This window comes from Macadamia integrifolia, chromosome 7 (assembly GCF_013358625.1).
Source record: "Macadamia integrifolia cultivar HAES 741 chromosome 7, SCU_Mint_v3, whole genome shotgun sequence".
In the NCBI taxonomy this organism is placed as follows: Eukaryota; Viridiplantae; Streptophyta; class Magnoliopsida; order Proteales; family Proteaceae; genus Macadamia; species Macadamia integrifolia.
Genome location: NC_056563.1, coordinates 27,095,812 through 27,123,001, shown reverse-complemented (window position 1 = coordinate 27,123,001; position 27,190 = coordinate 27,095,812). Strand labels below are relative to the sequence as shown.

Below are 27,190 nucleotides of genomic sequence, written 5' to 3'. Positions count from 1 at the left end.
TGTGCAGATCTTCTATCGGAAGCGTCTCGCCCACCTTCTCCTTTCCCCATAAGGTGGTGGTGTAGCACCTCTGGGATGCCTTCTGATCGCCTCGACACTCACCGACACCGTTCTTAGTCAGGTTAACACTCAGATGATGCTTTATTACTTCTTGGTCTATTTCAGGCATGTCTAAGGCTGACCAGGCGACAGAATTATCTCGGAGGAAGGAGATGATTTTTTCTCGTTGTTGCCTCAGCATTATAGCCCCCACTTGGAATTGGTGAGTGTTATCCCCCTCTTCGGCTTCAAATTGTACCAACTCCTCAGCTGGTTTCCCTCTTTGATAACTGGTGTCGTCGCACAGATCTTCTATCGGGAGCATCTCGCTTGCCTTCTCTTTTCTCTATAAGGTGGTGACGTAGCACCTCCGGGATGCCTCCTGATTACCTCGACACTCACCGACACCATTCTTGGTTGGGGACTTCATCTTGAGGTGTGGTGTGGAGACGACAACCTTTAGTAGGTTTAAACCAACTGTCCCTAGTATGGTGTTGTACGCCGAAGTAATGCCTACCACCAGGAAGTTGATCATAACTATTACTTGGTGGTCTCCGATGTCGGCTCTTACTGGCAACTCAATCAATCCCTCCACTTTGACAAGGTGTCAGAGAATCCTTGCAACGGGTGTTCGACCTTCTTCAACCTTCCCTCGTCCAGGCCCATCTTCTGGAAAGCCTCAAGGAACATGATATTAGCTGAACTGCCGTTATCCACCAAGATCCTCTTTACTCAGCAATCGGCTATGGTCATGGTGATTACTAGTGCGTTGTCATGTGGCGTGTGCACTCCTTCTAGGTTTTCATCTGAGAAGGAAATAACCATCCCCGTCCTCACCTTCTTGTTCGACCATTCAGTCACGTGCACGCTTCTCGCATAGATTTTTGCTTGCCTGGCCGAGATTGAACTTTCTCCAGCGGTTAGGCCTCCACAGATTGTCGTTATAACCCTAGTCGGGCTTTTATGATCGTTCCGGAGGTGATGGTTAGCTTCCTCGGGTGTCCGATCTCTTTGTCGTTCCTGATTGCCCCTGCAAGCTAGCCCCCTTCTTTTATGGTGGCCTCTGCCATCTATAGGGCAGTTATCCCTGTGGTCATTACCATCTTGGGCATCCTCTTTTTCGCAATCTACGAATCAGCCTAGATATTCTCTTCGGGTCATTCCTTCTATTTCCCCCTTCAAGTGCCAACAATCTTCGGTGTCGTGACCTGGTCCCTGTGGAAGTGGCAATATTTGTCCATATTACGTCTCTCAGGGTGTCGTCCCATCTTCCCTGGCCACTTCATGGCTCTAGCATCTGGGGAATACTTTATCTGCATTAGCACATCCGTTCGTTTTCGGTTCAGGGGCGTGTATTTCTCGAACTTCTTTGGTGGACTGAGTGCCCGACCATGTTCGGACTTTCACCTTTTGCCCTCTTCGGAAGGTTTGTCGTCGCCTCTTGAGATCCTTTTCCTCCCCGTCTTTTCTACGGCTTCTTCATCGGCTTGAAGGGTTTCTTCCATCTGGATGTACTTATCACATTGAGCCCTCAACTCGGCTAGGTCCCTTGGTGTATGCTTCGCCAAGGACATTTTTAGCTCTTTATCCTTGACGCCTCCCAGCAGGGATGTGAACTCTTCTTTCGGGTCTAGACCTCTAATCGTGATCTTCTCCTGGAAGCGCTTCATATAATTTCGCAGTGACTCTCCTTCATGTTGTTTGACGTTGGTCAGGTTCAACATGGTCTTCTGAAGGGGTTGGATACTAAAGAATCCCTTCACGAAGAAGTAACTCAAATTGCTGAAGCTGTGGATCGATTTCGTCGGCAAGCGGTTGTACCATAACCTTGCCGCTCCTCTGAACGTCAAAGGCAAGGCACGATACATGATGTTTTCTGAAGCTCGGTGGAACTGCATAGCAACCTTGAAGCCTTCCAAATGATCGACGGGGTCCCCAGACCTGTCATAGGTGTCGCATTTGGGCAGACAAAAACTGATCGGGAACAGATCCCTCATGACCTCATCAGCTAGAGCCGTGTCATTGGTGAGATCTGGCTTGCGAGTTCCTGTCTAGTTTTCTGCTACCTTCCGGATCTCGTCTTTCATATCCAGGATCATCTGCTTTAACCCCGAGTCCTCATGTCTCTATCTATCTCCTTGGCATGGTTCCCCATTCCTGGCCTCAGCGACGCGCCATGTCCTTTCTTTGGGTGCGGGGCTTTCCCTCCTTGCTCGGTTTCAAGGATTCCGACCAGACGTTATAGATCCTATACTACTTCGGTCCTCGTCTTGAGCTCGCTCTGGCCGGATATGGGGGTCTTGCAGTGCTCCGCTGGTCTTCTGAGAGATGGCTTTGGAGACCTCCTTTATTGCCTCGGCCATTCGGTCATACTTCTCCTGAAGGGCTTCGAACTGCTCCCATGTCACATATTCCTGCGCCCTAGGAGGGGGTGGAGGATTACTATCTCCGAACACCGAATATCCGGCTGAACGCTGGTCCCTTGTGGAACCTTTCCGATCATCGTTTTCCTGTTCTTTGTCGATTTTCGTTGGGGGGAGCCCGCCTGAAGGTTCCTCCTCATCTATGTCTATACTAGGAGCTGCAATTGTTTTCTTACGATTGTAGGTTTTCCCCACTATTACTGTCGTTCCCACAGACGGTGCCAATCTGTTGCTGTCAAAAATCTGTATGAGCTGATCCTGCACAAGCACAGAAGGCAGAGGCCTGGAGGTATCTCCGGGATTAGTCCTTCGACACCCAAGTTAGAGACTGATAGAACAATTTTTCACAGGAGTAATGGTGTGGGTCTATTCACTTACCTCTTCCCTCCATTCGGGCTCTCTCTTATAGTGTTTGGGGTTTAGGGTTTCTTTATGGGAGTCCCCCTCGGGTCCGCCTCTTTCCCTTTCTGAGTCCTACTCGGATACGTCCTATCCCCTTCGTGGGGAATATTCTCTTCACGGGGTTTACGTGGTTAGAATCCTCGCAACCTCTACCAGGTGGGCGGCACGTGTCATTTCTTTGGATACCACGTGTTCTTACCTTACTGGGTAATTAATTTGGCCGTAACAGGTGTGAATCTGCTGATTTTACCCTTGATCCGATATCAATACCTGATCTTGGATCAACCAAGTATAGGTGGCTCATGGCTGAAGCTGATGCAATTCTGACTAGGTCGGGCCAAGTTTTGGTCCAGCCCTAGGTACCCCTCAATCCTAACTCAGCCCAGTTTTAGTTTTGATGTCTGCCAATTGCCATTTTGGTTTGATTATACTCGGTTCAGTCAGAGGCTAACAATACCTTGCCCTCCTGAACTTCTACTGGTCGGGCATGAGTTTGGACCATTTAGCTAGCATTGTAAATGGGCTATGGTAAGGTAGACGAAGAATTTGTGACCCAAGAACATGATATTGCCATATTAGAAGGGCACAGAGAACTCTTAATAGAAATTTCCGAGCAAGGATCTGATAGATTACTTCTGCGAATGATCAAATTTATTAGATGGTCCGTATTGTAGAGTATCTCATTTAATACAACGAAAATATCTGTATTCCTCTAATTATGGTAAAAAAGCTCTACCGCTTGGATGTTAAAGAATACGGTACTTTCCTCCATAGGATCGTTGGAGAGGATCTTAATCCTAAATAGTACCTTCTTTAATCAGATAGAGCCCATTGGCCATTAAAGATTTTAGTTCTCACTTCACGATTGGTCGCCAAAAAAGGAATGTCCATACCATATCGGCTAGATATCAATACAAATTGGCATGTACAACATTTCAATACGAGAGAGAATCTCCACACTGCCTGTGTGAGGATTCTTTCCCCCTTTAAATATAGGGTACAAGAATGGTCCCTAGTGCTATTGTGCCAATGCATGGGTCAATGGAAGGGCAGGTGGAGGCATCAAGCAACATGCGGAGCTACGGGTAGGATGGTCTTTTCACACCCTCCTATGTTTAGCGTAGAGAGTGAGACTAGGGAGCGTTCTTTTCCCTTGAATATATTATATGAGAGAGGGCCCCAAAAGGCAATCGTGGCTCCTGAACTATTGCAGGAGCAATTGGGACACATGTAGATCAACAGAGGTGGGATCTCCGCCTTTCATGAGGGGCATGGTGGTCATTTTGCCCCCTTTTATGTATAGGCATTAGGGCCTCATTGTCTTTTAGACTTATTTTTCATTATATTATAATTTTCTATCAGTTTTACTTTCCTTTATTCTACTAATTGATGTTTTTTGGTTGAACATATTCAACGAGAAGAGCTTATGGCAAAAGTTTCCTTCAATCATATAGAAGGATTTTACCTAAAAAAAAAACACCATATAGAAGAATTACTTCTCCATTCATGATGTGGAATTTTTGGTTAAATTTGTGATGTGAGTTGTGGATTCATTATTAACTCTCACATCCTATATTACTCATTGTCAGCAAATAACCTTTATGTTTTTTGGGTTCAATTTGAGGGTTTAGAAACCTATGGTGAAGGGATTCCTCGTTCACCATGGATGAAAGGAAAACTCAACCTTTCTAATATAATTAAATGAGGGGAAAACATACACTAATACAGGGAGGGTGGGGTTCTCCGTTTTTTTGGTAAAGAGGGTGGGGTCTCCATGGGTGCCAATACCATTAATGTTCAAGATTTTTTTTTTTAGCCCAAATATTATTTGGGACCATAGAAACCCTAGAATTTTATCAAACAAGTGAAACAAAATATATATAAAAAAAAAAAAGGGGCAGATGCCTGCGGGCTCCCTGAATCTTAGTAAGAGATTTAATCAATCTTAAAATAAAACGTTGGAAAAAGATATTTCAAATGCAATCCACCTTGCCATACCTTTTTTTTTTTTTTTCCTCTTTCTCTCTCCCCTCATCCCGCTACCTTTGCAGCTGATCTCTGAGGCGCTTCAGTCTTCCCACCCCTCTCCCTCTCCCTCTCCCTCTCCCTGCTCTACATTGGATCTCCTCCCACCCTTGTCCTCTAGTTTTAATTATTTCAATTCCTTTCTTCATAGCTCTAAAATCCTTCCACTCTCCTCCCGCCGCTCCCACCTCTGCAACCTCCACACTACTCTCCATAGTGCAACGGAAGAAAATCTTAGAAAAAAAAGAAAGAAAGAAAGAAGAAACCAATTTAGGTGAGAAGAGGGTAGTAGAGGGGATTCACAGGAAGGTGCTCTTGGAAATGCGGTTAACAAATAGTACTGGTAGACAACATTCAAAAAAAAAAAAAACTCTTTTTTGTAGCAGCAAAGGTGAAGCTGCTCCATGGGCGGCTTACCTTTTTACGTTGTCTAGAGAGAGGGCCTAGGGGGTTGCATCGGCCCATCTGATGATGACGCCAGAGTTGGAAATAGAGAAGACGACTAGGCCAGAGAGAGAGAGGGGCAGCGGGGATCGGCAAATTTTTAGAACGGAGGCAGCCAGAGAACGTGAGGGAAGGGAAAGGTAGAAGAAGAAGAGGAAGGAAGCCGGTGGAGCGGCGGTATTGTGAGAAGACGACCAGGCGAGAGAGAGAGAGAGAGAGAGAGGGGCAGCGGGGATGGGCAATTTTTTTATAACGGAGGCAGGCGGAGGCCGTGAGGAAAGAGGAAGGTAGAAGAAGAAGAGGAAGGACGACGGTGGAGCGGTGATATTGGGAAAGTCTTGTAAGACAATGGCTCATGTGGATGAGATTTTTTATCTTCCATCTGACAGCCCGTAGACGCCAGCATACTTTATTCTTGGGTAATGGGTTACCATACCTAGTCTTTTCCCATAATTTTATTAATTTTTAACAAAATTTTGTAAAATTTATTTTGAGTCCGAGGAAGAAATGGAGTTCGTGGCCCAATTGACCGTTGTCTTGAAAAGGTAATCTAGGCCTTCCAGGCCCACGAAAATTTATTCACTGGGCCTGCATCCCGAAATGGTGGTATCTTAGTAGCATTTCAGTCCAACTACTTCAGCCCATGAAACAGACGGGTTAGCTTGCAGTCTCCATTTGAGTTTAGCAAGGAAATCTCAGCGAGAAGAAGTAAATGTGGATAGCTGAAAACAGCAGTTAAGCACATCGACTCTGTTCACTCGATCTTATCCCTTTAAAAGGATCAATTCCACCCACCGTTGCTTGTTCGCTGAAAAACTTGCTTTTTTCTGGTGTGTGTCAACGCTTATAAAGCAATCAAACTACTACGCGTGCTAACATGCCCCATACAACCAAGCAACGATTGAGCTAGCTGATCATAGAGCATTGTTGCCTTAACTCTGTTAGGGGCGAGGTAATTTTCTTGCTGGAGGGAGATTAGGAATTCTAAGCCCTCTCTCTATTTTTTTCTTTTATGAAACCAATCCTTTCAGTTAAGTAACCTTTTATGCTGAATCCCAACATTATGGGCTTTTGCCAGTATGTGAAAAAATTGACCGGACCAGATAATTGAACCACTTGGATCATAAATGAGTAGGTTTTGTGAGTATACTGGTATTTACTAGTCTTTTTTCCTTTTTTTCCAACAAAAAAAACAAAGAACTTATGTAGCATAAAGTGTGACAACTTAGCTCGGCCCAATGATTAGTGGACTCTAACCAGGTTCAACCCTATAGGCCAATTATCAAATGGGCCGGGCTTGGGCATGACCTCATGACTTGATAATTATGGCACTCCTTCTCCATAGCTTGTAAACTACTTTTAACTCCCTCATTTGGAAAAAATATATAAGGCGGAAAAAGTAAGTTGCAACTTTTTTTACCACTTTAGTGAAAACAAGTTGTTTTCGAAGTGTTTGAACTAGGATAAGCTAACAACTTCATCTATACATGACTATTGCTACTACTCAAGATCACAGTTGCTAAATAAGAAAGCAGAAAAAAATATGTAGGAAACAATATGCTAAAATTTTCTTGGATAAGTGTTTTCTATCCAAGTGTGGCTCTATGTCCAAACACAGGGGTGTCCCCAGGAGGACACATTGACCATTGTACATCCCCTATGTCTATGGTGCAAGACCTCTTTCAGAGAGAAAACTTTGTCCCAATTTTTTTTAGTATGCTATATGTTATGTTGATTTTTTTCTTTTTTCACTTTGCGAATGTTGCGTCCCCATCGGAACATGAATATTTGCACATGGATGGTGAAGTGGGCCCAAATATCTCCAAGCTCCCTAATTCATGTGTCATGTGCTTTTTTTTTTTAATTAGGTAAAAGTCTAAATCGACTGTCACATATCAGATGAAGTAAATATAAATACTAAAACATAGTTTTTTGAAAGGAAGTTAAATAGAAATAAGATTGACAGAAGTAGGATTGGCTTTATGCCAGCCCGGGCCCACGCCTGGGCTTGCCTTGGTGGCCCAATTAAAAAATATTGCCAGCCATAGCCCCACCGAGAGAAGACCGGAAATGGGCCATGATCTAAACGGCACTACAAGATACTCGCGTCAGTCGCGTGCACCAGAATAACAGAATTCCTTTTATCGATGCAATAGATCCATGATCTACGATTGCGGTTTGATTGGAATAACTGCAATTAGTTGCCCCATACGGTTTATGTACTGAACAGATTCAGATAGTTTTCGGATGCCCTTTTTTTAAATTGATTCCCTAAATAGATATAAATACGAATTAAATACTAATTTTTAATTATTCATTTACATTCTTAACTGTTTGCGTGAAGGAAAGAAGAATAAAAAAGGAGAATCGGAGGAAACAAAAACTCAACTATGGTTGATGTTGATGAACCAAAGTCACTATCCGCTAGGGTTGATGTTGGAGTTCCTATTTGAATCGTATAGATGTTCCTAAGAATCCTTTTCTTTCATTTAATTTTTTGTCAACTAATAAAGGTATTTTACCCCACCCGAAATTTTTTACTACTAGGGATGTATTAATATATATATTTCTAAAATGGAAAAAGAATAGTACTTGGTTGTGTGGCCCTTATGCCTAACATAGGAGTGCACAAAATTACAACCCCACCCCATGTTAAATTAAAAATTCCATTGATGTTGATGCCTTTGTTCATGCTCTTATTGGCCTCCGCATTGGTGTAGCGTCTATTCGACAAGCAAAGATTTATTGCCTCGTTCATAAAACCATGGAGAAATAACGCACCCAAGCTATGTACGCTAGCGCCTCCTTATGTCTATCTCTTTTCTCCTTTATATGAAATAAAATATTCGCCCCCTATTGTGGGAGGAGAGAGATACAGAGGGAGGTGCTAGCACACGCTATGCAACCTAACAACGAACTCAATCCCATCAAATTATCATTTAATTATTTTTTTTATAATTAGATTGAACAATATAGCTTTTGAACGAATTCATATATTTTTCAGATAATGATTTTCGAATACAAATTCCCCTAAACAGATACGAATATGAATCAAATACAAATTTTCAATTTATTGTCCATTTACGTCATTATCACCAATGATCATGTCCTTATCACCAATGATCATGTTATGACCATCCATGATGAAATGATAGTGGCTATTAGGGGTGTTAGTTTGGCTTTGACGGTCTGAACCCGCCCTAAGCTTGAACCCTGTCTAACTTGATTATTAATGTCAACACGGCCCAGCCTTATTTTAACCCTAATATATTATTGTATTTAGTAATAGTGTTCCCCTTCTCCTAAGCCCACATCATGTGTTAGACAAACTGTTACACAAACCACATACTCTTATCTATTGAGTTAAGACGATCAATTGGCCAAACAATTTCCCCCATTTTTGTTATATAGAATATCTTTGTGTCTCTTGTCATGTATTGATATGAACTTTAAATATAGTAACAATTATGAAGAATTGGGCCAAAATTAGGCCTGTCTAGTTTTTCGAAAATGTAGTGATGCCAAATGATTAAAATGTCTATCTTATAATCAATTTGACAACATTGCTTATTACAAATTTATGAATTAAGGGTGAAAAAAGGTTGACCATAGTTTTAATATCTCCCCACTCCCTTTCAGTAAGTATAAACTTAACATTTGTAAGCCTCAGTAGGAAAAAAAAAATAAAAAATACAGGACCAATCAAGGTCAATTGAACTCAACCCGATGCTCTATAAAGTTGGGTATGAATACGAATCTAGCAAAGTTAAATTGACCTAGGTTGAGTTTTGAAAACCTAATATTAAATTGAGATTTTAAGAAACCCAGCTCATCCCAACCCTATTTCACCCCTAATATCTATCATAGCAAAGACGATCGACCACCTTAAACTATTTCCAACATATTTAAACTCTGATTAATGAGCTTTCCTTAATTTCATGTGAAAAAAAGAACTATTGATTGCAATTTACAGAAGGGTGTTTTGGCAACATCCAACCGACCGCCCTCATTGCTAACTGGACTGGACCAACCTTTTTCAGAAGAAAAGAAAAAAGAATGGACCATCTTTCTGCTCATCAATGATTAAAGTCTTCATCTTCTATATACATAAATATAAATCATTCATATTCTTTTTTATTGGCCCTTGAAGTTTACAACTTATTTTATTTTATTTTTTGTTGAAGGGTCCAACCCTATATCATTAACTCATGATCCTCCTCCACAAAACATGCCAGATGGTATATTCCAAGTTGCCTAATACAAACAAACTAACTCTTACCTTTGAGCCACGACAAAACATAATGCCTTCGCAAAAATTTTCTGGTAAAATGCCTTCACAGAAATTTAACATTAATATATAAAAGGTAAAAAGAGAGTTGTTCTGAAGCAACAACATTAAAATGCTAATAAGATCATTTCATATATATAAAGAAGATAAATAGACACATGAATGTTAGCTATATGTTACACCAGTAGTAAGCACGGTTGTCATATGATAGTAAACATTAGAAAAATGGGTTTTTACCCAAAAAAAAATATGGGGGACAATTATTTGAGTAAGTAGTATAGAAAGCAGAAAGTTCATCAATAGGGTTCAACAAGACAATATTGTACATAAAAGGGCAGAAATATTGTTTCATTCGAGAAGGAGAAATATGTTCATAGAAGTACTGGTACACCTTGCCTTGAAGACTTAGAGATACATTTTATCTAAAAAAATATATTTTTAAAATAATATGTGAGAAATTTTTTAATGATGAAATCGGCATAATCCACTTACAATAAATCTCTTAATTAGAGTAGTGGGATTTGAAATCAAGAAAAAATTATCAATGGTGGTTGTGAAACTTCAAGATGGGTGCTAAATGTTAGACTATTGTTCTTTAGTTCCTCCTCTATGAAGAATTAAAGTGTAAAACAAACAATGAAAAATCTATTTTTACAGTAAATTTTGTTTTATCAAAACTTTTATATTAATATAAATAGAGCCTAATTGAAAAAGCTAGGTATGACACATTCTAAGAGAATGGAAAAGACAACAATCCTAGCTCAAGTAAATAATTAAAGAGCAGCTTTTCTTTAAGTTAAATTTATTTTAAAGGTGATTAATTTACTCTTATGGCAATCAAATTGGGATTAGAAAGAACATAGATTAATAATTTTAAAATTTATCTAATGCCACATGTACATCAATTTAGTTGGCGTATAAGAGAATGTTCACAATTTTTATATGGAAAGGACCCACATGGTAGAGAGAGAGAGAGAGAGAGAGAGAGAGAGAGAGAGAGAGAGAGAGAGAGAGTATAAAGGACATGCAGTACCGGCAGTGTTTACAACATTTTCATATTCAAATTAATCATATAAAACAAAAGCATTAAAGTAAGGAAAAGTTCAATCAGAAAATTTCATTACATAATATTTTCGGTCTGTTTAATATTACCCTATTGTTGTACCAAAGAAAATTACCCTATTGCACTCAAACTCCTCCTGTGCAATATGACACTTTCATGTGTTGGAACATATCATAGCACTGGGATTAAAGGGCAAAAAAAAAAAAATACCGGGTCTGACATTCAAACCGGTGTAACCACCCTCTTTTTAGCCTTGTCCCTACCAAGGACGGTTCTCTTGAAAAATATTTTGGTACAGAATCTAAGGTCATAATTATCTCTCCAGCGCCTTATCAAAATAAAAATTATCTCTTCAGTGTGGTGAAGCATCGCTGTTTGGGGCCGTTGTATACAACTTGTGCTCACTCACAGAGAGGAAAAAATGATCATGTGATTAATGATTTGACGATTCCAACTCATTTCCTCATTAGCTCTTGCATTGATGTAGGGTGCACACAACCATCAGTAATCTCTCTGCCCCATTCGATCAAGTTTTTGCCCCTAAGAGTAGGCTAAGGAATATCCATATGCCGATGGTACATAGAGCCTAAACCCTTTCAAAGATTTTGTTATCATATCCTTCACCTTTTATTTTTTATTTTTGGATAAATAGTGATTTATCGCATCTCATTCTTTTAAATTAAAAGCATTGTGTTTCTCTTCACCTAGGATGAAAGAGTAATCTCTTGGCCATCATGTTATAAATCTTGGTATCATATCGATTCATACATATAGTCAAAAATGTGTTTTTTTTTTTTCTAAACAAGAAATTGTTCTTTTAATCTAGAATTGGACCAATTTAATTGATATCTATTGGAAATCGACATAGACTAATAAATACCCTTATCATAATTTAAAATATTTGATCATCGACAAATTGCCATGAAAAGGGTAGTTTCGATTATGTATAATACATAGTGAAAGTTAATGATGATACATGAATCCAAGCACATGGTCGCATCATTAGTAAAGCACAGGTGAACTAAAATTTAATTATTAAGTTATGGAGAAAACAAGGTTAGGTGGAACTTGCGCTTATGCATAGGAAGAGCAAAATGACCAATTCACCTAATGGAATGAAAACTCTCACCCATATTTGGATGTCTCTGTTCACTCTCATTGGTCCCCATGCTAATGTAAGGGCCACAAAGCTTGATAGCAATCCTCCACCCTTAAATTATCTTATAAGATATAATGGTATTTGTACCTCTCATCTATTCCCTAGATCCAAATAAATAGACTGTGTTGATGATCAATGGTAGCCTAGTGGTGAAAATGTCCTCGATCCATCATCGCTCGAGTTGGCTGATTGTAGGTTTAAGTCTTGGCATGCCCACTATCACCCATTGGTCCGACGAAAACGTTACTTTATGTACATACCTGCAAAAAACTTGATACATATTGGGGAATAAATAAACATAAGCAAAATGTTTCAATCAAGTAATTATGGGACAAAGTTCCCCTATGTGGCCCAAGGGGGTCTCTTATCGACAAGAGGCATTTCCCTAGTAATCACAAAATTAAATCAGTTTTTTCTTTTTTCCTCCTTGATGCGTTAGGTCCTAAATTCATATGAATCTATATAAGAGATTCATAGAAAGGATGAAGGAAAGAGACCACAACCTACTTGGGAAGCATGAACGAGACGAAATCTATTAAGTACACAAAATGTTATCTTCATAATTATAGTTAGGTGTGTAGAGACTAGGGACTCTCCTTGGGCCTCCCAACACAGAGAAATCTATAATTTAGAATCCTAATTTATGGGCTTTGAAAGGCGATAGAGAACTTGGAATTAATCGACATTATGGCGACATAGGGGACCATCCAAATCAAGATGGATTGATTAGGTACTAGGCCATGTGGCTCTGCTAGATCCACTAGATTTTCTTTAATCTTGCATTTGATTTGAACCGTTAAGTCGATATGTTTGGAAGCCAAGAAATGAAATTCAGGAGAGAAAAAGACATTAATCAATTATTTCCTTATCATAATAATTTTTGTCTTCTTCATTTTTTTAATTTTTTTTTAGACTTCCAAACATAATCTAAGGATTTTTTTTTTTTTCTCTTGTAAAAGCCAAAAGAAGTTGTTGATTGTGAATTTGTGATATCTGGCAAGTTAGATTAGTCTTAAAAGTATTGTGAAAAGTAAGACGTGTCAAGATTTTACCCATATAATATTATGGTAATGGCTAAGAAAAATTATTAGAATAGCTAATACATAGAAAGGTAAATGATATTGAGACTAGATTTTACATATAATCATCTACAACATTTCCTAGATAATTAATAAATGCAATAGCTGTATCATCCTTCAAGGGGGCCATAGTTAGATGTATAATCCATAGATTTTTAGAGTAGAATGTAAAATTGAAAGGATTAAAAAAAAAATGTTTCCCTTCTTTATTTTTACTAAAAAAATAGTTTCTTTACCACACTCCATGGATGAGTGGAGAACAAAGTTTTAGGTATCTATATTGGTGTTTTTAGTGATCACCAATAATGTGATACAAATTGAGTCGTATTTATCATATTAGGCATGATGTAAAAAAATAGATGATACCTTCGATCGATATTGGGTAGCAAAGATATGGATACATATTGACCAATATAATGGTGATACCTTGATCCATGGTAAATTCTTCTATGCAGATAAAGAAAATTTAATCTTAACAAATAAAGAACACTACTTCATGACTTGTGTCTATTCTCAAACACTAGGATGCCAAAAACAACCGATAACAAATTCTCTAAAGCCCAGCGTGGCCTCTCGATTGGAATATCGACTTGGAAGCTAGTGGCACGTGGTTTTTCATCTCTCTTAGCCATCAATGTCCTCGGGAATTTGTATTATCCCTCTGGTTGCTCAATAAAATCCTATCACAAAAAAAGAAAAAAAGGTGCACCAATAGAATGAGAGGGTAATTTGGTAATTCTAGAAGTAGCAAATTAAAATTTTATTGATTGACAAGTAAACATTAAACTTATCTCTTAAGCATATTATCATTATAATCGCCTTGGGAATCTGTGGGCGGAAATGTGTGGGGTCCACTTTCCGGCTTTTTGCTGTGTAAAACGGAGTAGTCGCTTTCATTCGTCGTATTTAAAATTGTCTGGGCCTTCCTTTTAGTCCTCTCCCACCCAGAAATTTGCCAGCCATTTCCCATCACTAGAATATGACCGTTGTAGTCTCGCACGGAAAGGAGGGCAGTCACGGTCCTCTCAACGGTTAGAAGACTCAGGAAGCATCTCCCCATTCCCCGATGGATGGGTGTTGGTAAACGTGTCATCACGTGGTAGGTGAGCTCATAATAAACAAATAAAAGAAATTTCCACAGCTCCCTTCTCCACGACTTTCTCGCTAAAAATTGTTTGCTTTTGCGGAAACGAAAAGAAAAAGTCCATTGATTGAGAGGTCGGGCCCAGTTTATGCGTTCCAGATAGTGGTGATGGTCCGGATTCAGGACTCCGGTCTGGGCCCACTTGTATGTATCTCTATCATTATTCAGAGTTCTCCAGCACCTGTCAGACATGCCAACTGGCGCCACATGTTCTACACGTGATCTTATTGCCGATCGCGTGGTTCCGGAGAACTCTAGATCATGTTTCATGATTGAACCATGGGAAAGTCGGAGAATGTTGAAAGACATGTTGGGGGCCTCCTCCGACCACGCTTACATGTAAATGGTTTTGTATGTTTTAAAACAGATTTAAAACTCCGAAAAATAAAAATAAAAATACAAAATTAAAACAAATAATTGAAAAAAAAAAAAGCTTTTTTTTGTTGATCCCTTAGGTTAGTTTTGGTTTGATTGTAAGGGAAAATAAAAGAGGAAGAGAAGAAAAAAAATTCAAATCTAAATCATATGTTTTTTTATAATCATTACCTCGTGTTGTATAAACGACTTAGATTTCTTATCGTATTTAGTTATGTTTGTTGTAATTTTTTATATTATTTTTAAATCAAAGATATTTTTTTGGATAGAAAATTAAAGAGATTTGGATAAAGTGTAAAATGAAAAAAAAAATTATATGAATGATTTGAAATCATTGAAATAATCACATGATGTAATTGTTATAAATGTTTTTTTTTTTTTAGGTGTGAATTTTTAACTTTCCTTCTTTTTTATTCCCCTTGTAATCAAACAAAGTATTTATGAAAAAAAAGACCCTTACACGGTAGAGCACCCCAATTTATAGACACAAGAGCTGGTGAAAAGACCATCATGTCTCCTTAGTTGGATTCCTGTGTGTTTGCCCTGATTGGTCACTATGTTGGTTCAGTAGCCATGTGATAAGGTAACGATACCCAACCCAAATATTTATGTAGGTTGTGTTGGCAGGATCGGTATCCTATCATGAGTTGTGATCACCCAGGTCTTGCCCATAGCTACCTAGGCGATTCAGATGTGTCCAAGCAATGATCCAATAGCTCTCTGTGTAGCACATTTGTTTTTGTCGATAGAAGCACAGTTGTTGGATCATCGCTTAGATATGTGTCGATCGTCCATATAGATATGGGCTGACTTAGGCGATTACCGCTCAAGAAAAGAACCATATCCATGTTGGTATGCATTCCCGACATACATTTTAGGTATATCACGCATTCTTTAAGCTAGAAAATAGAAAATCATCATGTTTCAAAATGCATTTAGAACCAATCTATTCCGATAATGCATAACTAACACAACCTAAGACTCTCCCCCTACATTTAAGTTTGGACAAAATATATAAAAATATATATATTTCCTGGTTGAGGGGTCCAAATTTTGTGAACATATAAATCACCAAATCCCATGTTCATATGCCAAGTTTTAGTTTTAATGGATAGCACTTGCCGAAGTATGGCAGGCGTGCATGATATACATAGGATGAATGCCAAAATATGATTGAATGTATATTAGAAATTTGAAAAAAATAGTTTATCCAATGGTTGTAAGTATTAAGACATTGTATTATATAATAACTGTAACTTTCTTTATAACATATGGGTCCATAGCTCAGTGGTAGAGCATTTGACTGCAGATCAAGAGGTCACCGGTTCGAACCCGGTTGGGCCCTCAAAACGTTGCTATTATTTTTGTAACCAGCGAAAGGAAAAATACAAATTAAGGAATTTTTTTTTTTGGTAAGGACAATGAGGATAAAGAGAAACGAAAAAAGAAATAAACGGTGAGGTAATCCAATTATGAACTCAACTTTTCCATTCTGGTGAGCAATTATTTGTCCACTTGTGTCCAATGATTCTAGTATTAAAAAACAATGATTCTCATAATAAAAAACTAAGAGGAGGAGGAGGAGGGGAGAAGAGGTTGCTAATGGTAGCCTGGTAGATGGCATTAGCAACACATCACAGGGATTTAATAATTGGTATTGGCTGCCTGAAATTTGGTTTATTTTTGGTATGATCCTGACAGAATGCAATTGAAGAAGAATATTAAACTTCATAGCCTATCATTGATCATAATATATATTGGTAGAGCAGAGTTAGTGGTAAGATAGAAAAAAATGAGATCAAGATAATTTCAATAGAAAAGAAAATCCAACTTGACAATGTCGCATCTCTGCAGTTCACACACATAAAAGGAGGTAATATGATACCTTTCACTCTCATGAATTTGAAAATTTTTCATCTCTATTGTTCTTTCTGTGCATATTGCGATTGGTCCATCTCTATTGCTCTTTCAGTGCATATTGCGATTGGCCCCTATGATTCCAAGCAAGCAGGTAGAGAATCCTCTCCCTTGAATATATTATTGAATTAATCATAATAAAAAATAAATAATATTAATAATAAATACTATAGTTGACTATATTTATTCTCTTTAAAGTCCTATTAGCTCTTTAACTTTTTATTTAACTAAATTATAAATAAGTTGGGGGAGACAATAAAAGCCATTGCACAATGAGTTAGAATTGAGTAGATGAAATGGAAATAGTTTTACAGGTGCTATGTGGATTAGGATGCTCTCAACCAAACTAAAAAATAAATTCATCGAATGAGTTGATGACTATAAATTTAGGGAAATTAAAAGTTTTATGAGCTACGAGATGATTATTAGGGATGTAAATGGATAAAAAAAATTCGTATTCGACCTCGGTTCATATTCGAAAAATGCATATCCATAAATTATCCGATCCGATCCAAAAACTAAGCGGATACAAATATGATAATCTTAGTTTTTGACCGATTATTATTTGATTCGTTTAACTATCCCATAGTAAAGAATATTCATATCTGTTTCTTTCATTATAATATTAAGTAAATATATTAATTTTCATTACATAATAATAGTGTAGAAAAATCATATGTGATGCGGGTCATGATGGATTTTTGTACTTATTGGAGTACCAAGTGTTTTTTTAAGATATATTTATTCTCCATGTCTCATATCTTCTCAACATTTGAACCAAAAACAGATTTGGATTAAGCTAATAAAGCTGATTTTTGTTATGATTCTAGGCTATGTGATTCAAAACTAAATTGCTTGAATTGATTTCTGTATTTGTTGTAAGTGAGTGAGCATGTGTGATGGCTTTCATTTAAAATTACACACGGGCAAACAAAAAAGTCTAAGTTATAATCGGATTCTCGGATTCGAATATTCGATATTCATTTGTTAAATGGATCGGATTGGATAATATTCGATTACCATTAATATAAGCGAATTCGAATTTAATAGAAATTTAGATATCCAATCAGATAAACAGATTGAATTCAAATAGACTTCTATTAAAATGATTCATATTCGGATAGACTCCTATTCGAGCCGAATTCAATCCGATTACATCCCTAATAATTAGACTCTCTCTCTCTCTCTCTCTTCCTCTCAATATGAAATGATTTATTACCTTTTTATTTGTGAAATAATTATGTTGCATCTCAGTGGTGCATTTCTTGTGCCACGTACTTTCTCAATGTGAGATGTAAAGTGTACTATACTATTTAGACGGTTTGCTTATTTTTGCTGATGTGTGTAGTCAATGTCAGTCATTGTGCCACTATGGATTTGGTTAAAGTTTTTTGGGTGAAAGATAGGGCATATACCCAATAAGATTTACCTTATGTCTTGAAAGGACAAAAGTAATGGTAAGGATGGCCTACATTAAGGTGATAAAATGAAGGAAAAATAAAAGGGAAAAAGTAGTTACAACTTACAACTTGTGATTAACAACTAGCGATAACTTTCCATGGGAATCTCATTTGAATTCTAGACAGGTGGAGTAAGAATTATAAAATTGAACTTAGCAGTTGAGATTAGCCATGGTTGAATTGATTGGTAGTTAATAAAGGTACCATCATCCAACTTGGCATAATATTGCTTAGAAGCATTGTAGTTTCTCCATGAGCTTGGCTTTCCAATGAAGTATGTGTTTATTTTTGCTAATTTCATAACATTAATTGTAAAACCACCTTATACACATAATAAGGGATCACGCCTCTATATTTCTCTCCTTATTCATATGAAATGATTTTGTTGCCCTCTTATATATGTTATGGTTTTATCATAAATCATTGTTGAGCTCTCTTATACTGATTTAAAAATTCCAAGATTTTTATCTAATTTTTGTAGACAGCGGTCTTGAATGGAGAACTAGAGATCGAATTAAAGAATAAAAAAATTATTTTTCCTATTTAGTCACTGATTGGATATGATTTTTACATTATGATTGTGATTATCTAAAATCATAAAGATAATGACACTATATATGGTGAGTCATCTGATTAGAATAGTACAACAAATATGATGAGACATCATCTTTCGACTCAAGGATAACTCCCATAGCTATAATCCCTTGATGGGAGAAAAAATTAGAGCTCGTGCCTATTATCGATATCAGAACACCTTTCCATGGGGCCAAAGGTGGCAACTCCAATGGTTTGGATTTTGGTATAATGATTTGGATTAATTCACCTAAATTTGAAATACTACTCAACAGCCCAACCCGGATATTACCTGAAAAATTAATTGGATCACTTAAACTTGACATGAACTATTTTACATTTGGGTTGATATGAGAATAACATAACATAACAAAAAATGATACGACATAATCCATCCTAGTATAACTTAATTTTTTCAAATAAAAAAAATAAAAAAATAAATATTAAGAGTACTAATTCACACATTGTTAATTTGTGGAGTTGTAAATATCTACTCCTAAAATGTGGAAATAAATATGAATTTAGGTCATTTTGAGTTGATTTTGGGTCACAATGAGCCGACCCAAACATGAACAGAAAACTTTTAACCTTGTTGGGTCTAACCAAAATAACATCCCGACACAAAATATTGGGTCTTATTCTGCCCTCCCCCTTGAGTTGAAAACCAAAATAGCTTATTTGGTTGGGCTCTATGAGTAAATGGTATGGAAGAAAGACCAACAAGATGCGGCAAAACAATATCATACATTGAATGAACAGTAGAGTCATATTATGTGTGAAAGAGAGATAAACACAAAGGTATTAGCGTACCCAACCAGACCCAGACAGCCTTTACCCTTAAACAATACACTTGTTATTGATAAGATAATTTCCAAGAATGTATTATGAAATCTGACTCTTCATTTTTTTTTTCGCTCAAATTATGTTCTAAACCCAAACCCAAACCCAAACCCAAACCCAAAGTCTATTTTGATTTTTGAACATGCATACCGAACACAACAACTTTTTGCGGGGAGATCCTGGTCGGTTGAAACGATGGTTGCTTTTAGGTTAACCGGCTGTTGGTGCGGGACATTTTTGGGAACCCAAAAAAGGAAGAAAGAAAAGGACGAAAGGGTGACTTCTCAGGAATAGAAAGAAAGGGACGACTCATCAGTAGGAATGCTACAACGACTTCAAATGTACAAACGCAATAATTAACGGGACAAACAAAATGGAACATTACTCATGGATGATGGATTAATTAATTAGTAATTTGCTAGATAATGACACCTTATTAAAGGAATTCATACTCAATTAAGTACGAAGTAATCAGGAAGGATTAAGCTTAAAGAAACCGAAGAAGGTTCCAGGTTCGAAGATCCTAGAGAAGGGTATTTTGGAGTTTCCACTCTGACACTCTGTACATGTCTGTCCTATGTCATACTAGCAGTTCCAAGGTAAGGGACATTTCAGTAATTTAAACTTATAAAAAATTTTAGAGAGAGAAAGAGTGGAGAAAAGTTATTGTAAGTAACCGTTGGAACTTTGGAAGCATCAAGCGTGGTTTTGTTGGATGCCAGGCTAGACACTGTGGGCTACAAAAAGCAGAGATGATTACCTGATCACATGGGTCTCGCTGGTTGTGGGCCCACCACTCTTTCTCTCTCTTAAATGACTTTATTTTTTCTTAATCACCCTTTATCAATAACAGTAAGTATCCCCCCTCATCGGAACCCTTCTTTTCATTATGCTCTCTTATCCATAATTTTGACTCATGTTTTAAACTCTACACTCTCATTGGTCCTCGTAATCAGGATGCCCACTAAATTATATAATATGTATTTTTATTTTTATTTTTATTTTAGAAGAAAAAAAAGAGCCAATGTTATTTTCCCTAATTACCCTTCTTTAATGGGTCCCACTCATGGACCAACAAGGATGTTGAACAGTGTGGTCCAGAGGATCTGGAGCTTCATAAATTCTCCCATCCTCTACCACCAGTGTCTACATTCTTCGAGTCTAAGCAGCGAAGCACAGTCAAGTTTCGGGAAAGCTCAGAAGGCAAAAGGCTCGTGAAGCGTTTGTTGCGAAGGGGAGATCTATCCATTCAGAGAGGGAGCTTGAAGGATGTCGAAGGAAGTGAGTGAGGAAGGAGGATCCCATGGGAAGGACTACGCGGACCCTCCTCCAGCCCCTCTTATCGACATGGGGGAGATTAAGCTCTGGTCCTTCTACAGGGCTATAATCGCTGAGTTCATCGCTACCCTTCTCTTTCTCTACATCACGGTAGCCACAGTTATCGGTCACAAGAAATCTTTTGCCACTGGGCCCTGTAATGGCGTTGGTCTTCTGGGAATCGCTTGGTCTTTTGGTGGCATGATCTTTGTCCTTGTCTACTGCACCGCTGGAATCTCTGGTTCGAAATCCTACTTTTCCCTTTATTTTTTAGAGCTTGTTTTTTGTATGGTTTGCTGCGTGATTGTAACGATTTTGCTTCCGTGAAATGCAGGTGGTCACATAAACCCGGCTGTGACCTTCGGACTGTTCTTGGCGAGGAAGGTTTCTCTGATCAGAGCTGTGGCTTACATAGTAGCTCAGTGCTTGGGTGCTATTTGCGGAGTTGGGCTGGTGAAGGCGTTCATGAAGCACGATTACAACATGTATGGAGGTGGAGCAAACTTAGTTGCGTCTGGATACTCAAACGGGACAGCTCTAGGAGCTGAGATTATCGGAACCTTCGTGCTGGTCTACACCGTCTTTTCCGCCACCGATCCCAAGAGAAGCGCTCGCGACTCACATGTCCCTGTAAGTAGTAGCTTCAAGCTCACTCAGTTAGTCTTTCCCCTCTTCAGGTTCAGGGTACCTCTGTTGCTTCCTGATTAAGATCTTTCTCTTCATAATTCTTGTTTAACGTTTTTTGGGCGTCATGCTCTGTTTGGTATGAGTAGGTGTTGGCTCCCTTGCCTATTGGGTTCGCAGTCTTCATGGTGCACTTGGCCACCATCCCAATCACAGGAACGGGCATCAACCCAGCTAGGAGCTTCGGCGCTGCAGTGATCTACAACAAAGACCAAGTCTGGGATGATCATGTAAGTTGATCTTTAATATACTGGTTTAATTAAAGTGTCTGTCGATGGTTGTAGTTAATGGGTTTTTTGATCATGATCTGGGTGTGTGCAGTGGATCTTCTGGGTTGGACCGTTGGTCGGAGCACTGGCTGCAGCAGCATACCACCAATACATACTGAGAGCGGCAGCCATTAAAGCTTTGGGATCATTCAGGAGCAACCCCAGCAACTAAAAGAAGAAACCCATATTCCCTAACACCCACCTCCACCTCTACCTCCCCCTCCCATCAGTGGGGGTTTTCTTTTCTTTTTTTAATTTGTCTTTCTTTGGTCTGTGTGAGTGTGCGTAAGAGAGGATGAGTTCTCCATTTTTTCTTTCTGTAATTTATATTTTATCTTGGCTTGTTGGGGGTGGGGGCCGGAGGAAGAGGATATTACTATCTGTGTGAAAAAGCTGTATTATTATTGTTTATGAGTAGTGGTGGGGCATCATTTTCATTGATCTGTTACTTCCCTTTGCCTTTAATTTTGTCCTGAAAATGGTGGAAATTTTCACCATCATCATCATAATCGTGTTACCACTTACCAGTTACCTTGTCTTCATATCTCTCTCTCTCTCTCTCTCTCCCTCTCTCTCTCTCATGTATTGTATTGTAGGGATGAATGATGATCATATCTGTGAAATATTTCTGAAATGGTGGGATAGAAAGGAAAAGTGGAAAACACAGATTTTGATCCCAATTTTAAATGTTATCTATCGTTTTACAGTTTAGAACTTTGGAAGAATCATTCACATAGAGATGCCGGGAGATGCTTTTTTGTCTTGTGGCTGGGACCTGGTTGCTAGGTGCGGTAGTGTGCTTGGTGAAAGGTGATTGGTCCCCTTTCGTCCTTTTCTTTCTTTGTGTTGTCCGTTCTGGAAAGGATGTGGTGTTGGGAACGCTGGCGCGACCCCATGTGTGTCTCTCTCTTACACTTCCAACTTAAAAAGGAGAGTGGAATAATATTTAGAGAGAGAAACTGCGGAGGACGAACCACTCCGTACTTGCCACGTGTTGGGGGGACAGGATAAGGTACCCATGCGTTCTCCTTTATCACAAGGGTGAAAGGGTTCGTTTGGTTGGGGTGGGGGGCGGGGGGCGGGGGGCGGGGGGCGGGGAGTGTGGAGCTAGTAAGGTTTGTAGTCTGCTTTTGTCATTTTCTATCAAAGGTAGATTAGATTAAATCCACCGTTTGGGGAAAAGGAAAGAGGGGGGGGGTGGGGCCCGGGGGAGTGGTGGAGCTAGTAAGGTTTTGTAGTCTGCTTTTGTCAATTTTCTATCAAAGGTAGATTAGATTAAAACCACCGTTTGGGGAAAAGGAAAGAAAATGAGTTCCCCCCCTCCTTTTTTTTGTAGCTTCTACTTTACTGCAAGAAAGAATATGACAATTTAAGGGGAATCCAAAGGTCCTTACTTAACCTTTTAGGCCCAGGACTTTTCCCGAAAGAAAAGGAAGTGCACAGTTTAAGGGGAATCCAACGTTCGTACTTACCTTCCAGGCTTTTCCGTGTGTGCAAACAAACCCTCCTTTTCTTCTGCAATAGCATCAGCCGAAGGAGGATAAGAAGATAGATAGTTAGATACCCCTTATGACTTGCTGCCCCTACCTATTCTGTCCTCCTCGGGGTTTTTGGGCCAGGTTTGGGTTTGGGTTTGGCGTGGGCTCATGCTGAACCTTTCTGTTTTTCTCCCTTTGTCATTCTTGCTTTTGGTCCGAAATCAGTATTCGGTTCCAAAGAATATTAGTGTGAGGGCTTTGGTTGAGGTCCACGTAGTATTGGTGTGATCTAGAACAATATCAAATCATATCAAAGCTTGCTTGGATTCTGAAGATCAATGCTCGTACAAAACCGGTCCTGTTCTGATATGATTTTGTTTCCCAAATTTGATTCCTACGTGGTTCGGTTGCACTTTTACTGAAAGAACCAAGTTTAAGAAATGCAGTTCTTGAAATTATACGTGAACATAGAAACCAAAGAATTTTTGGATGCTATTAAAGTTTGGTTTGAACATAACAAGAAAGCTAAGAAAACCACATTGATGACTAGGCTAATGAATACAAGGTATGATGGAAATGGAAATGTTAGAGAATACATTTTAGGTGTAGCTACTGATGCTGGTAAACTTAAGGATCTTGGAATACAGATCGATGAAAAATATATTGTTCACATTGCATTGAATGCCCTCCTTAGCCAGTATAAAGTTATCCAATCTACTTACATTGCACTGAAGGACAATTAGAGCTTAAATGAACTTATTTCCATTTGCACTCAAAAGGAATAAAAATTGAAACAAACCAGGTTTGAGAGTGCACATGTAACTTTTCACAAAGGATCTTCTAGTGGACCAAGCAGAAGGAACAAAATTTTTTTCCAACAAAGGAAACTTCAAGCCATATGACAAGACTAAGGCCTCTCAAGAGTTTGACACATCTCAGAATACTCAGGATGAAGAGAAGATAAGCAACGTAGAGTGTTTCTGGTGCCACAAGAAAGGACATGTGAAGAAGGACTGCTTCATTTTCAAGAAATGGTTAGAAAAGAGAAAGAATTATGGGGATGATAAATATGACGATACTAAGAAAGGGTGAGGTGAACTGATCATTAGCAATTGGGAGCGATTAGAAGTAAATGTCATCAAGTAATTGGGATTTCTTTATATTGAGTTGTTTGAAATGCTTGATTAGTGGGAACTTTGTTTTTTTGTTGAATACTTGTTTATGTTTTGAAACCTTAGCTCGTTTGTTTTAGGACATAGTTTAATGAATTATGATTATGTTTTAGTATTTATATTATGCACAATTATTCCATTTATTAATTGCTTTATTTTTTCATTTGAGAATGTTTTATAGGCAGTAATTGCTTCAGTTAAAGGTAATATTTTTGCCATAGTTGTAAAGGTAGTACTTGTCACAATTTAAAGACAATATTTGCCACAGTTTATAGGCGGAAAACCACAGTTAGATATTAACTTCAGATCAAAGACGATTTGCCACAGTGAAGGTTAATATCACAATTCATGCCCTACATAGAATGACAACATTGTTATTTGAGGATGTGTCAATATTTTCATGTTAATATCCCATATAGATTCGTATTGAGAAATTTAGTTATGTTTGTAATGATAGAAAGTTATATGCCGTATATTGAGGTGTATCTTCTGCTATCGTTTGTTGTGAGTGATTTTTCAACTGAATCATAACAAGAGTGATTAATGTAATGAGATTTTATGGGCTACACCAATTTAAAAGATATCCTTGTAATTAATGTAGTTAAAATGGGAGATTGTTGAATTTATGGGCTTAATTAATTATTCGGATTGATTAAATAAGTGAGAGTCAAGTTGCATGAACCGGTTTGATCCATTCTGACGTTTAGGGATATGTTGGCCCAACCCATTGTGGTTTAAGGTTTTGAGTGTATGACAATATTATAAATACTAGGTTTTGGGTCCCTACAGTCATTATTCACTATTTCCCACTTTACTACTGAAGTGAGAGAACCAATGAGGTCTAAGGGGTTGTAGAAGATCCATAACCAAGAGAGAAAAAAAATGTGAAGAACGACTTCGATCGTCTTCAACATACTTGGTGAAAAGTACAATTCGATCCTCTATGATTTGATAATTTTATTAGATTTGTGCTCTTGTTTTCCTGTGTGGTTTCTCCAACTAGGGTTTCTAATTTGAACCCTATGATTGTTCTAACAGGATTCACAATACCCCAAACTTATCATGTGTTGGTTCAGTCTGGTTTCACTGATTATGTGACACACCTACCCATTACCCCCTGTGAAGCATAGAGTTTTATGTTTATTGCTAGAAGCATAGAGTGGATCCCATGACCAACGGGAAATTAAGAAAATTGATTATTGATATATCAAATCAAATCCTCGTCTTCTTTGATATCATTTTTATTTTTGATTTTTACTTATTTAAAAAAAATCATTAATGAAAATAATTTTTTATCAAAACATAAAAATGGTTTAATAACTATTTGGGAAAATAGTTTTGTGAGAAATAATTTGATATCCCTATGTGATTTTTTGAGGAAATGGGATGAAGAGATGTTCTCTTCACCCATCTTCCTTATAACTATCTTTCTCCACTTTGGACTGCAGAAGAGGGGGCAAGGGGTTTGAATTTCTAATTACAAAGCAAATGACTACTTTACACCTCCATGTTGAGACTTTAAGCACATACTCATTAAAGTTCAGCGCAAACATAACTAAAAATCAATTTTGGCTAAAACACATAGATGACAGTATGACACCCCTCCATATTAAGATTTTAAGCACGTGCTTATTAAAGTTCAGCGTAAACATAACTGAAAATCAATTTTGGCTAAAACACATAGATGACTCTTGATCTCTTTTTAGTTTTTGTGTTTTATCAAATTATTATTTTTGAAATAGAAACAAGCTCCATAAATGATACTATAAGCAATCAAAGCTGTTTTTGTGAACAAAAATAAAAAAGAAAAATTATACCAAAGAATCGTAATAGAGAAATTGTTTATTAAGCTGTTTGGTTATTTATAGTTTTAAAGATGAAAACACATATTAAAAGGTGCGGGTTTGATTTTGAATCAATGAGAACTGATATGCTATTGAATCGATTATACACCAAGAGCGATTAGTCCTGAGTCCTGACATTCTATATGGGCTCTCTAGTGTTTTATAAGAGATTTACCCCTTGTACATTATTTTAAACTATTTAATCTGGAGCCATCTGAAAACATTTATTAATTTCGTTTTGAATGAAAAGAAAAAAAAATGTTCATTGACCGATTTAATTCTCGTTTCTACCCTTCATACCTTGAACTGAACCCATTAATTGATAAACCAATTGAGCCCCCTTACTGGCACAGGTTCACAGACTGGGCTAACAGTTATCTTCACTTCAATGATTGCTTTACTAACCTTGACACAATATAGTTCCTTTGTTTAAGCCACATTGCATATGATGTGGTTTAAATCAACACCTACTTCCCTAATCATTTTTCCTCCAAGCCCAACTGTAATAGATTGAGCTGGACTTTCCAGTTGGAGCCCAACCAAAGGTTCTGAAATCTGTCATGTTGGGTCTAGCATAATTTGTACCCTTAACATAAGCCCATTTGTGTGAACTGTGAATTTCACTCCCTCATGTTGAACTGTCTCTATTAAATTGGACTTGAAAATGCAAATTTATTAGATAATTTTTTTTGCTTGGATTCCTTGACTTGATTCATTTATATTAAGATCCTCAAAGGCTTCATTTATATTTGATCAAGCTTAGATATTCATTATCTTTTAGAAAGCCTTTAGAATAAGCTTCTTTTAATAGGGCATCTTTTTCTATATTTTATGAGGGAAAGAGAATACTACCCGCTTCCATTCAACATGCCCAGACACATGAGGAAGTGGAGGTGAACTGCATGTGAGGAGGTTGCAAGCGAGGGTTTCTTTTCTTTCAGTCGAGTGAGGCAAGAGGATACTTATCGGGAACAATATAAATTAAATCCAAACTTTGTTATTTTAAAGGTGTTCTTAAAACAAAAAAATGGCTGGTACCTTTTACTAGAACACAAGAACAAACCAGATTTGCAAACGATTTTGAGCTCTTCTTATGTTCCCACTGAATGGAAGAATAAAAGAACTGTTTCCAACTATTTTAGGCCAAGTTGTTTATTTCTTGATTTATTTTCTAAACAACCCCCACGCCACCCCC

At 37.9% G+C, this 27,190-nt stretch overlaps 1 protein-coding gene, 1 long non-coding RNA gene and 1 other non-coding gene across 3 annotated transcripts; 2 read left to right on the top strand and 1 right to left on the bottom strand.

The window, feature by feature from the left end:
* Nucleotides 1-4,881: 4,881 nt before the first annotated feature.
* On the bottom strand, nucleotides 4,882-5,888 carry LOC122083155. The gene is made up of 2 exons (XR_006141576.1): nucleotides 5,307-5,888; nucleotides 4,882-5,122 (listed from the first exon to the last, which is right to left on the bottom strand). It is a non-coding gene; the product is annotated as an uncharacterized LOC122083155 (long non-coding RNA).
* Nucleotides 5,889-15,714: 9,826 nt separating this feature from the next.
* TRNAC-GCA lies at nucleotides 15,715-15,786 on the top strand. Its single transcript has one exon. It is a non-coding gene; the product is annotated as a tRNA-Cys (tRNA).
* A 4,588-nt stretch (nucleotides 15,787-20,374) lies between these two features.
* On the top strand, nucleotides 20,375-21,949 carry LOC122084070 (probable aquaporin PIP2-8). Its single transcript, XM_042652104.1, has 4 exons — nucleotides 20,375-20,789; nucleotides 20,883-21,178; nucleotides 21,322-21,462; nucleotides 21,554-21,949. Exons 1-4 carry the CDS (start codon nucleotides 20,501-20,503, stop codon nucleotides 21,671-21,673), a joined length of 846 nt encoding a protein of 281 aa, XP_042508038.1. The 5' UTR covers nucleotides 20,375-20,500; the 3' UTR covers nucleotides 21,674-21,949.
* Nucleotides 21,950-27,190: the final 5,241 nt, after the last annotated feature.